The sequence below is a fragment of the Jaculus jaculus genome, chromosome 6 (genome assembly GCF_020740685.1).
Source record: "Jaculus jaculus isolate mJacJac1 chromosome 6, mJacJac1.mat.Y.cur, whole genome shotgun sequence".
In the NCBI taxonomy this organism is placed as follows: domain Eukaryota; kingdom Metazoa; phylum Chordata; class Mammalia; order Rodentia; family Dipodidae; genus Jaculus; species Jaculus jaculus.
This window is the reverse complement of record NC_059107.1, coordinates 123,404,830-123,417,409: the sequence shown is the minus strand read 5'-3', so window position 1 is coordinate 123,417,409 and position 12,580 is coordinate 123,404,830. Positions and strand designations below refer to the sequence as shown.

General features: G+C 40.6%; 1 protein-coding gene across 2 annotated transcripts in view; it reads left to right on the top strand.

Annotated features, from left to right (window-relative positions):
• The first annotated feature begins 626 nt into the window (after window positions 1–626).
• Window positions 627–12,580, top strand: part of Ppp1r12a (protein phosphatase 1 regulatory subunit 12A) — a 144,194-nt gene continuing 132,240 nt past the window's right edge. The window contains exon 1 of one of the 2 annotated variants that reach the window (XM_004650135.3): window positions 627–1,061. In XM_004650135.3, the coding sequence (XP_004650192.1) occupies window positions 825–1,061 (237 nt within the window). In that variant the 5' untranslated portion in view covers window positions 627–824. The remainder of the gene's footprint in view (window positions 1,062–12,580) is intronic. The other variant, XM_045152155.1, reaches the window with a different exon arrangement.

The window sequence follows — 12,580 nt, the reverse complement described above, 5'->3', positions numbered from 1 at the left end:
GTGGTCAGGAGGTGATCCTCCGGCTAAGTCCCAGCAAGGCCGTGGACTGCACAGAGCCCACTCTCTAACCTTCTCTCCGCAACAACCCGTCCACCCGACTTCCTTGCAAAGAGCATCCTTAAGCCCCGAAGTCACCACCCGTCCTCCATTCCATTCAAACCCCCAGCCGGCAGGAAAACCCACCGCCCCCAGCGGAGCCTACACAACCCTGGAGGCGTCCACGGCCGCCAGCCTCCATTAGACCCCTCCCCCGGAGCCCTCAGTCCGGCTGGATCACCTCCATCCCCCGGCTTTCCCTCTTCCAGGTCGGTCCCAGCCTCCCCTCCACCACCTCCAGCCCCGCTCGCTCGGCCGGAGCCACACCCGCTTCCCTCCGGTGTCCGGGCGGCCGCCCCCGCGGGCACTTCGCGGGAGCGCTCTTCCGGGGGGCGGGGGAAAGGGAGCGGGGCGGGGCGGGGCTCGAGCCCCGCGCGCACGCGCGCTGGCGGCCGGGCGCCTCCCTGTCCCGGATCTCGCGAAGTTACGCTCCCCGGGCGGCCGGTGACGGACGGGCGTCCGCACGGAGCGGGGGGCGGGCGGGAGGGAGGGAGGGCTCGTGTGGTAGGAAGCGAGAGGTCGCTGGGCCCGGCGCGCCGCCCCAGTGCTCTGTGGGATACTGGAAGTCCTGAGCGCCTGGTGTCCGGCTCCCAGCCCCGGTGTGGGCCTCGCTCGCAGACACCGGCCCCACACACCCCCGCACACCCCCCTGCCGGCCGTCGCTCCCCTCCCCGCCTGCCCTTCCTCCCCCCCCCTCGCGATAAGAAGACCCGGCGGCAGGAGAGGGGATGAAGATGGCGGACGCGAAGCAGAAGCGGAACGAGCAGCTGAAGCGCTGGATCGGCTCCGAGACGGACCTCGAGCCCCCGGTGGTGAAGCGTCAGAAGACCAAGGTGAAGTTCGACGATGGCGCCGTCTTCCTGGCCGCTTGCTCGAGCGGCGACACGGACGAAGTCCTCAAGCTGCTGCACCGCGGCGCGGACATCAATTACGCCAATGTGGACGGACTCACCGCCTTGCACCAGGTCTGTGCGCCGGCCGCCGCCCGGCCCGGCCCGGCCCGGGGGGGAGGCGGGGGTTCGGCTCGCCCGGGGTCGCGGCGTCGGCGGTGGGCACGGCGGTGCTCGCGCGGGGCCTCCTCCCGCGGGCCGGGCCGGCGGGACACTTGCCCTGCGGCGGAGGGGGCGGAGGGCGGGCTGCGGGCCTCCTTCACCCCGGGGCTGCGGCCGTGGGAGTCCCACGGTTTCCGGGGCCCGGACCGGGGCTCCTCCTGGGGCTCCCCCACCGCCACCCCTTCCCCGGGTCCGTTTGTGGACTTGTGTCTGGCGTTGGGAGTCCCGACAAGCTGGGGTGTGATGGGATGTGTCGGGGCCGGGTGTCAGTCCTGCGTGAGGCGAGGGTGCAAGGGAACGAGTAAGGGAGGCTTGCACAGATGGGACCCCTTGGGCTCGTAGGTGGGCATTGGGCTCACAGTACTTTCTAGGACTTGATTACAAATGATGATGATGATGATAATAATAATAGTAATCAGGAGCTCTAAGCCGAGTACCCTGAGCGAACGATTTCCTGTTTTCTCCTCTATTACTCTTGGTCACTGGGGAGAGGAGAACGGGGTGTAATTAGCTGATGTGCGCTGGCCGAAATGAGAGGGGATGGGAGTGTCGAGGGGAAGGAGCGTTCCCCGAGAATTTGCCCACCTCTGGATCCCTCTGAGTCCCGGACTTAGTTTGCCGCTGTGTCAGGGAGCCTTGAGCCCTCAGGTTCTGGAGTGTGCACGGGGCTAAAAGAGAAGAAAGTGCATTCTTCAAAACCATCTACCAAACTCTGATTTTTCTTTTTGGGTTGGTGGGCGGGGAGCGGGGGGGTGTAATGAGAGCTAGCCACCAACTTTTCTCAAAATGGATGCTTTGTGCATGTTAAAAGTTTTATAGTAGTCTGATTGGGATCTCTCAATCTTAGCCAAATAAGGAGAAACTATTGGCAATCCAGAGATAATGTTGCTTTGCCTTTAACAGACCAAAAGCAACAGAACCCGTAGAGTTTTGCATGAAAAGCAATTTTTAGGTGATGGCATGACATACACTAGAGCCGTTTTCTTACCGAGCAACTTGGAATTACTAGAAAACTTAGAATGGAACAAGACTTTCCGGCTGCCTGTCTCAAACTTGACTTGATCTTATGGGAAATTATAGCTTTATTTTGAATAATATTGTAGTAAAAACTTGTTTGGGAAGTTGAAACTTAAGGCTTCATATTTTATATCTACTTAACTTTATATTTCATGAGTATTAATTTGATGCCTCTTTAAAAAAAGGTGTGTGGTGGCATTTTTCTTTTACTGCTTCCTGTTCAAGTGAATGATGACCATTTTAAGTTTTATTTAATCAAATTCTCATATCAGTCTTGGCGTGTAGCCTTTGTTTACAAAGTTGACTGGCAGGATTGAAATGACTGATAAATTGCAGAGCTGATACGGAATTCAGAATGGCACCCTGTGAAAATGTAGCACAGTTCCCTAATGTATAGCAAGCGTTTTATTTGAAGTTTCTTTTAGGCAGAATTTAACTCTAGATTCTAAAACCATGGTTTTGAGAATGAAAGCAACTTTTTTTTTTTTGAAAGCAACTTTTAAACAGTAACGTGACATAAAATGAAAAAAGTTTTGAAATTATTTCAGATGTAATTTACATGTTTTAGTATGAAATTCAGAAATGCAATTACTGTATGTCATATGTCAAGATTGTTGAATAAAGATTTATTTCAGAATGTTTTTTAAAACTTCCAAATAGAAATTTAAAGTTACTTCTATTGTGGAGGAACCCAATTGTATTGGATTGCAGGAAGAGGAAAATGTCTAAGGCTATTTATTAATGCAGTAATGCTTCATGTAGTAAGAGAAAATACATGGAATTAGTTTAAGATCTTTTGTGTTTTGCTCTCAGTTTTCACAGCTTGAAAGCATTATTAGACTTACCACTGATTTCTTGACTAACTTCAGTGGTTGCTTTGGTGAATGTAGACACAGGCATTATACATTATTTTGAATTGATAAACCTGTAGGGAGAAGTTTCTAAGTTTATGCCGTTTGCATAAAGACTTTTTGTAATTTATCTGCACATTCTTTAAAGCAGTGACACCAAAGTCCTTAAAAGATCAAGTACTAAGAATTTTTATTATGTTTTCTCTACTCTTCTCATTTATCTTGTACGTTTCCCATTGTAACTGTGAGTTCACTTTGGGTAAATTTAGGACACCAGATAGTGAGAGGTGATAAATTCTTTTTTTAAGAACAAGATTTTAAGCTTTAAAGAAATCTTTTTAATGATTGGTTGAGTAGTCTTTGGATTTTTGATTTATCCTGTCAGAAGCTGATAAGATAACTAAAAATCTTCATATTAAATTACCTTTTTAATATTCAGTTCCTTTTTTAGTTTTGATGAAATATCTTAAATTTTATTGTCAGGAGAAAAGCTTTAGCAATTTCATAACCCATAAATACACTTTTGAATGTAGCAATCCCTTACTCTTTTTTTTTGTTTGTTCTTGTTTTGTTTTGTTTTTAAGGTAGGGTCTCACTCTAGCCTAGGCTGACCTGGAATTCACTTTGTAGTCTGAGTGGCCTTGAACCTACAGTGATCCTCCTACCTCTGCCTCCCAAATGCTGGGATTAAAGGCATGCGCCACCACTCCTGGCATTTCCTTACATTTTTCATATCAGCCGTTTACATTTAAAAGTTAATTAATTGGTTGAATGAATTCATTGGAAGCTATAAAAGGTATTCAGTTTACAGCTATCTATTCTTATATTAAAATATAATCTACATAGAAGAAAAAGTAATGTCTTTTTAAGTTACTTCGTCTCTGGAATAGCATTCTTCCTCTATGGGAAATAATACAAAATCAAGCATATTATACAAGTTTCTGATTTTTCTAATACCGGTCTAGAGGATAACTTTGATTTTATCACTATGCAATAGGTACCTGCAGAATTTTGCAGTATGTATATCTATATCTGTATGTTTACATGCTTTTTAAAGAGTTAGATGATTAATAATCTTGTATATAGAAAATTTTTTGCTGCTCCTTTTGTTCGTGTGCATCAAATGTAGAATTAACAATTTTAATTTTTGTTTTCTGATTTTAACATTACTTTCTTCAGTGCTTGTAATTTCCTAGTCAGTTTCCCATTCCCATGTCTGTGCAGTGCTCCAATCCCTCATTTTCCCTTTTATGACTCAATAATTTAAAATATGATTAAACATACTGTGATTTTATAGGTTTTATATATATATATATACCTAAGAAGTTATATAGTAAGTATAGAATGACAACTGTATTTACACAAAACTTTCTTCAAAAGATTCTTTTTTCAGACAAAGAAAATTTATAGTTGCAATTTAGTTTTACATTCTATCACTTACTAGTTTAGATATTTTTATGCGCCAGGGTGCTTTTTTCAGTCTGAATATTCAGTTGATGAGTAATTTTCAGTCACTGTCAGGAAAGTTCATCTTAAACAAAATTCATCTTAAAACAAAACATGCTTCCTCACATTGACACCCCTATTTCTGTTAATAATGCCGTGAGTTTCTAAATGCAGGTAGGCATCTTGGCTTACTCATTCTTCTTGTCTGTATGCATCCAGTCAGTCTTCTGACTCTTAGACTCTTAATCTTTTCTTCAAAATCACCTTTGAATCTATTCTCTCCCTTACCACCCTATTTCAGACCTTCATTGTTCTTATCCCAATAGTTTTACCAGGTTCAGTCTAGCATACATACTGGGTTCAGATTATGTGATAACAATTCCACTTTGTGCTAGTCCTCTTCATAATTTTGATTTAAAACGTTTTGTCATTTTGCTTATACTTGATACATCTTTGTTTCATTGCATCTGTTCTATGGAATTGGTGAACTTCTTCCATTGGAATTAGATCTTTTATTCCATGTCTTCAATCATATCTTTTTCTCCACTGACATGTGCTTCCTGTACAAGTCAAAATCTAACTGCCAACTAACTGTGCCTTAAACTTGTATGAGAGTATGCTGTGGAGACATGGTCTTTTCCCTAGGGTACACATTGTGTACCTTATGCTCTGCCCATCTTCTGTTAGTAGAACACTTCTTACTGAATAGTATTTGTAAGTTTGTTCTCTCAAACTTACAAGAATCGACCCAATCTTCTAGTGAGTCCAGAGCCTGACTCACTAAAGGTTTATTGAATTTTATTTATTTTGTACTACAGATTTGCAATTTTATAGTTGTTTTGTAAATTGTGAGCTCTAACTTTGATATCTTGACCTGATATTTAGAACATTATTTTTGCACATAATAGAACTTGTGTTTTTATAAAATAAAATCAAGCCTTTGTTACAGTATTTTGGTATTTATTTTTCAAATTGAGATTTTTTTAAACTCGGAAATATTAACCCCCTTGCATTAAAAAATATCTAAAGCAGCTTAAATTTTAGTTAAATGATAGAAAAGTCTATCCAGTTGAGCCATTATGAAGATTAGGCTTCATTCAGGTCCTTGGACGCATCAAAAGTTGAGTTATCATTCTTCTATTGTAATTTTACAATATTGCTTTCCCTTTACTTTTTAATTAGACACACTTATGGATGAGTTTAGTATTAAATCCTTTTGCTCTTAAAGAACAAGTTTTATCAACTTATAAGGAAGCCAGTGGAAGTTTCCTTGTAAAATAGGAATACCATAATTTTCCTTAAGATGAAAGTGTTATTTAGAAACTACTCATTTTGAACTGGTTGTTAGAGGACAGCTTAATTGTTTTATATGAAAAAGTTGCTAAACTGAATACATTTCATGAAATTTACCTCTTGTTGGTATGAAATGTAAGATCTTAAAAAGTCTATTGGTTCATTTATAAAAAGCACTAAAATTTGTGTTTGAAAATGTACAGTGAAATTATTTTTAGTACATCATTTTCTTAGAGAAGCTGTGACACTTTTGCTGATGGCTCTTAAAACTGTTAACCAAAATCATTCTAAATCCTTTTTTTTTTTTTAACTCACCTAAACAAATTCCCAACCCCAAACTAGCCCCTAACTTCTGACAAGTAAACAGACAACTCTTGCCATATATGGGGTGTGCTGGTAGAGCCCAGTGCCCATGCTGCTGCTCTGTTACAGTGCCTTTTCTGCTGGCTGCCTTTGTGCCTTCTGGCAACAGTTTGTGGTCTGACTTTGAAGTGTCATAACCCAGACTGTCTTTCATGGCGTCAGCTACATTATAATTGTAGGCTGTGAGTGAGCGTCTTCTGGTATGTCAGGTAGATGCACTAGATAGACTAGAGAGGAAACTTGAACTTTTTCATCAACGTTTTGTTACTGTGTTTTCTATGTTCCTTTCAGTAAAAAAGTATTTACACTTACAATATCTAGATGGTCTTGAAGAAATCACTATTTAGAAACCTTTTGTTAGGGTTTGTTTTGTTACTACTAAGGCATTACTTGTTGACGCTTCCCTAGGGAGGCTATTTCCATTGCCTCTATGTCTGCAAAGAATTGCCATCTTTAACTGCATCTTTCTTTCTTTCTTTTTTTATTTCGAGGGTAGGGTCTCACTCTGTCCCAGACTGACCTGGAATTCACTGTGTAGTCTCATAGTGGCCTCGAGCTCATGGCAATCCACCTACCTCTGCCTCCCTAGTGCTGGGATTAAAGGTGTGCGCCACCACATCCGGCTGTACCTTTCTTTTTGAAAGTTGGTTGGGATCTACAATCACCTTGAAAAGATAATAGTTGGGCTGGAGAGGTGGCTTAACGGTTAAGCGCTTGCCTGTGAAGCCTAAGGACCCTGGTTCAAGGCTCGGTTCCTCAGGTCCCACGTTAGCCAGATGCACATGGGGTGCACGCGTCTGGAGTTCGTTTGCAGAGGCTGGAAGCCCTGGCGTGCCCATTCTCTCTCTCTCCCTCTATCTGTCTTTCTCTCTCTGTCTGTCGCTCTCAAATAAATAAATAAATAAAGATAATAGTACTGTGAAGGGCTAAAGACCTCTAACAGTTCCTTTAGATGTATTCTAAGATGAGGTTAAGCCTGTAGAAGCCATGCCTTCTTACCACGGTGTTTTATTGAGGAGAGATACTTTTGTAAACATTATCATTTAATTCTCACAGCTTCCCTTTTCTCTCTCTCTCTCTTTTTTTTTTTTTCAAGATAGGATCTCACTCTGGTCCAGGCTGACCTGGAATTAACTATGTATTCTCAGAGTGGCCTCGAACTCACGGAGAACCTCCTACCTCTGCCTTCTGAGTGCTGGGATTAAAGGCATGCACCACCATGCCTGGCAGCTTCCCTTTTTCTTGCTCAAAGTTGTCAACCTAATGAATGGCAGAACTGAACTCTAAGGCAAATCTGAATCCAGAGCCCAAGCTTTATTCTAGGAGCCTTCTTTTAAGTCTGAAGAAGAAAACATTCATGTCTTTTAATGATTGTATTGGTGATTAGTATTTGGGAGTTTTCTCTGTAAATCAGCTTGTATCAGATGAAAAACATACTTTCTTCGTCATCTGCTTTAGCTAGCTAATATACGATGTCTTTTGATGGCAATTGAGATGCTATAGTTATATGTGTATCTAAATTAATCTTAGGATTCAAAATTGTGCCAAATTTTAAAACTGCCAAGATGGTTTTGATTAACCATTTAGTGAAGGATATTTGATTGTGTGCTTTTTAATTTTTTTGTTTTGGAGAATTGCAAAGGAAGTTACAATAACAACAAAAACATTTCCTTTTTTTTTTCAGGGTATATAGAATTAAGTTTTGGAGGCTGGAGAGGTAGTTAAGTGGTTAAAGATACTTGCTTGCAAAATCTACAGGCCCAGGTTCTATTTCTCAGTACCCACAGAAAGCTAGGTGCATAAAAGTGGCTCATGTATCTAGAGTTCATTTGCAATGGCATGAGGTCCTGGTGTGTTCAGTTTCTGCCCCCTTCTAAAATACTTTTTTAAAGGATTTAGTTTTGAAATACATTCATTCTTCTCCTAATGGCAATTTGTATTACTACTTATTATATATTTGTTTGCAGTTATTTTTATACATATGTGTACATTTTGCCCATTTCTGGAGATAAATTGTAGGCTACTTCTTATTGGGGATATTAAAGAAATCAACTTATTGCCACTATTCATCATTATTTCTGATAGTGATATTTGTAATTAGGACATAGGATATTACATGAAATGCTAATAAATTTATCTCAAGTGGCTTCTGAGTTAGTAAAATGAGATTCTAAGTGTTAATCATGTTTTCTTTGAGTTTGGGGGCCATTTGTTAGTAACTATATCTATATATATTCTTATACATACATACATCCCTACATGTGTCTATATCACTTGTTGCTGTTGATGTTTTGAGATCATGCTGATCTGGAATTTAACCTGTAGCTCAGGCTGGCCTTGAACTCACAGAGTTCCTCCTACCTCATCCTGCCTTGTGCTGGAATTAGAGGCATGGCCACCACACCTGACTCAATTATATATCCTTTAAATTAGTTTTTAATTTTCTTTTTACAAAGTTTAGCCAAATTATAGTACAGGCCTTAGTTGAAAAGAGAATTTTTTTTTCCTTAGTGGCAATGTGAAATTTGATTTCCTGTATTTTATATTACATGAACCAATAAATTTTTATTGCATCCATTGAAAGCACATAGTCTTTTGTTGTTGTTGTTGTTGTTGTCTGTTTTGGAGTAGGGTCTCACTCTAGTCCAGGCTGGTGGGGAACTCACTCTGTAGCCCCAGGATGACCTCAAACTCACAGTGATTCTCCTACCTCAGACTCCCAAGGGCTGGGATTAAAGGCATATGCCACTATGTCTGGCTTATGTAGTCTTAATTTTGCTCCATAAAGACATTAGAAACAAGTATTTTTAATACCTGATAGTAGCATCATCATTTCATAAAAGTAAAGGAATATTTTACAACAAAAGATGTAGTACCAAAATAAAGGGCATTTGGGACCAATGCATCAGTTCTATAAAGTTATAAAGAACAACAGATGTTCTTAGCACTTTTATGAAAGTAGAAAGTAGCCAAGAGAAAAGAGATCTCATCACTATGCCCTGGGTCATGCTTTTGATATGGTCTGGTAGGTTCCAATGGTGTCAGGCTAGATCATCAGAGAACAGGCACTGTGGCCTCTAGACACATCATGTGGTAGTAAGAAGAATTTCTCTGAAGGGATTCAGGAGATGGGTGAAAGCCTTGTTTGGGAACCACTGGTTCTGTATTTGTATACTTCTGTAAGTCTTTGCACATGCTGTTACTCTCGGGAATGCATTTCCCAGCTTATTTTTATTAAGGCTCAGCTCAAAGCACAAAGTAAACTTTCTTGACCACTGGGGCACGTACAGGGACTCTCAACATTTAAATTATAAAGTTGATACTTAGACACTGCTTGTTATTAGTATGTTTTATCAGCAAACAAAATTGTGAATTCGTTATCACAAAGACCTTGATTTGTTTTCTTTATTTTCCCTTTGTTTGTATTTATTTCAGCAGGTGTACAATAAATATCCCAATTTTTGAAAAGCTGAACATAATATTTGTAACTTTTTTTCATTTATTTTTATTTATTTGAGAGCAACAGACAGAGAAAGAGGCAGAGAGAGAGAGAATGGGCGCGCCAGGGCCTCCAGCCACTGCAAACAAACTCCAGACATGTGTGCCCTCTTGTGCATCTGGCTAACGTGCGTCCTGGGGAATCAAGCCTCGAACTGGGGTCCTTAGGCTTCACAGGCAAGGGTTTAACCACTAAGCCATCTCTCCAGCCCTGTAACTTTTTTAAAAACATCAGGGTTCTTAGAAAATGAAACGATAATTTTTGTAGGTAAATATAACAACACATCAAGTGTTCTCACAAAAAGGCATTTTCAACAACTTGCTTTTAATAGTCATTATTACAGTTAAAATTTTATCAGTATTAAGATTTACTTTGGAAGTAGAATGTGTTGCTGATTAGTAGCACAAGCAGAATTTTTCGGAGTGTGTGAAGTCTACTTTCAATATAAGTTTTTTAAACAAACTCTTGCTATTTGTTTAGAAAAGGGTTCCGATGGCACCATAGCATTAAAAAGCAATGCATATAGTCTAGTGATTTAATTACAGTGTATTTTCTGAAGAACGTTTTCATTATAGGTCCCTCATGCCAGTATTTTCTGACCTTACTAGTATTTTGGGTGCTTATCTTTTTCATTGTTCTGGCTAGCCATAAAAAGGCAAACTTGAAGTCTGTGTCATGGCACTAAGTGCTTACTTGACTCAAATGCTCTTTCATGGGTGGAGACATTCCACGTTGTCATGTGTCATACAGGCATTTCTGACATGACAGTCACTAGAAACCATGGAAAGAAGTGAAAGCATTCCTCAGCTGTCACTATTTTAGTAATCTATTTACACATGCTATGTGCATTCAGTGAGCTATTCTGTGGAGAGCTTTACTTACAAAAAAACTTTTAAACTTGAATATTAACTTAGTGAGCTGATTACTTTTGGGCTCTACATGGCCTCCTAACCAAAAACAAGGTTTTGGAAAGCTTGTCATTTATGGAGTACTAGATAGCACAAAGGAGATTAAGTTTCATGAGCTGTGAATTGATACCTTCTGAAGTAGCCATATAGTAATGTATTTCTTCATGGACTGACTGTTAAACTAGACATCTGTTTATGTATGCATTTATACTCACACTGATTGCCTTTATTTTGATGAACATGTGTAGATATATCCTTCAAAATTTATTTTAAGAGTTCAATATTTATGACTGCTTAGAACATTTCTAGAATTTTTGTTTTGGAGCTTCCACTCTAGAACATTCTTTTGATTATCCTGAACATCAAATTCTTTTTTATTCTGTCAGTGTTTTTAAATTTTGAAGATGATAGTCATTTGGAATTTTTTCTGGTATTTAAGGTAGAATATGATGATGAGCATGGCTAATACTGTAAGTAAGTAAATGTTTATTAAAAGCATATTTATTAGCAGCTGCTTATAAAGAGACCTTCAGATTTTAGTTAACTTTTTATTGGCTTGTTGAGTGTGGTATGCATTGTGTAGATGGATGTATTCATTTTTGTGGGTGCATGTGTATGTGTAAAGACCAGAGGTAGTCATCAGGTATCTTCCTCTTTACACTTTATTTCCTGGGGCTGGGCATCTCACTTGAGCTTAGGGCTCACTCATTTTGCTAGTCCAGCTAGACAGTTTGCCCTGAAAAATCCCCCTTTTCCCTCTATTGGATGTTGCAATTACAGGGGGGCTGTCACATCCACACAGCATTTACATGGTTATTGGGGATCTGCACACCAGTCCTCACGCTTGCATGCCAAGAACTTTATACACCCGGTTATCTCCCTAGGCCTCAGAATTTCTTTTTATTGAACCACTGTGTCTTGTTGTGTTCTAGGTGTAACATAAAACAAGTCAGTGTTGTTGCTTAAAATAGTATATGTATGTGTGTGTATATATATATATATATATATATATATATATATATATATATATATATATTTGTGAAGTTGTCCGTATTTCGACTAAAAGGTTTTGATATGATATTGGGGATATGGCTCAGCTGGTAAAGCCTTGCTTTGCAAGCATGTAGACTTGAGTTTGATCCCCAGAAATAATGTGCAAATGCTGGCACATGCTTATAATCCCAGTGCTAGGGAGGTGGAGATAGGCAGATCAGTGGAGCTTTCTGGCCAGCTGTTCTAACCTACTTGGCCAGAGCTAGGCCAGTGAAATTCCCTGTCTCAGAGTAGATGATGTCTGAGGAACAATACCCAAGCTTGTCCTCTGGCTGACACCCTCTCATGTGTGCACATAGAAACCACATTTTGATTTTTTTTTTCTGTTTCCAGAGTCTCACACTGTTTCATTAAGAACTGTTGGAATTCCTCAGAGACCTGTGATTAATCTGTACAGTTTTTCTTAAACATTTTGAACAAATCATGTGTTCATTCTTTCTAAGTATATCAAATAGTATACACACAGACTCAGTATCAAGTTTTGGTTTTCATTTGAAATACCTGTTGTGAGTGGTCCCAGGGATGGATATCATGGCACCCGAAGTTTGGCCCAGATGGTCTGAAGCAGAGGCCTGGAGTGGGCTAGAAAGGGGCAGTATTGTGCAGTGTTGTTCTTTCAACTACGGTTTTTGAGACAGTTTCATGTGGCCCAGGCTTATCTCAAACTCCTTTCTTCCTTAGTGTGGCGTTTACAGGCTATAGTAGTTATCTTCTTTTTTCTGTGAAAAACACCCAACCTAACGCAGTTGATGGTAGCTTACAGTTTATTTGGGTTTGCAGTGTTGAGGGGAAGGAGGGTGAATGGTGGGGGGGAAAAGATGGTACAGCCGAAGCTGGACATCACTTCTTGTCATGTCAGGTGGACAACAGCAGCATTAGAGTGAGGTGAGCTGTGAATGGCAAGGGGGAAGCTGGGTTGTTTAGCCACCCTAAGCCCACTCCCCGCAGCACACCTCCTTCAGCAAGGCTTTACCTCCCAAACTGCCACCAGCTGGGGAACAA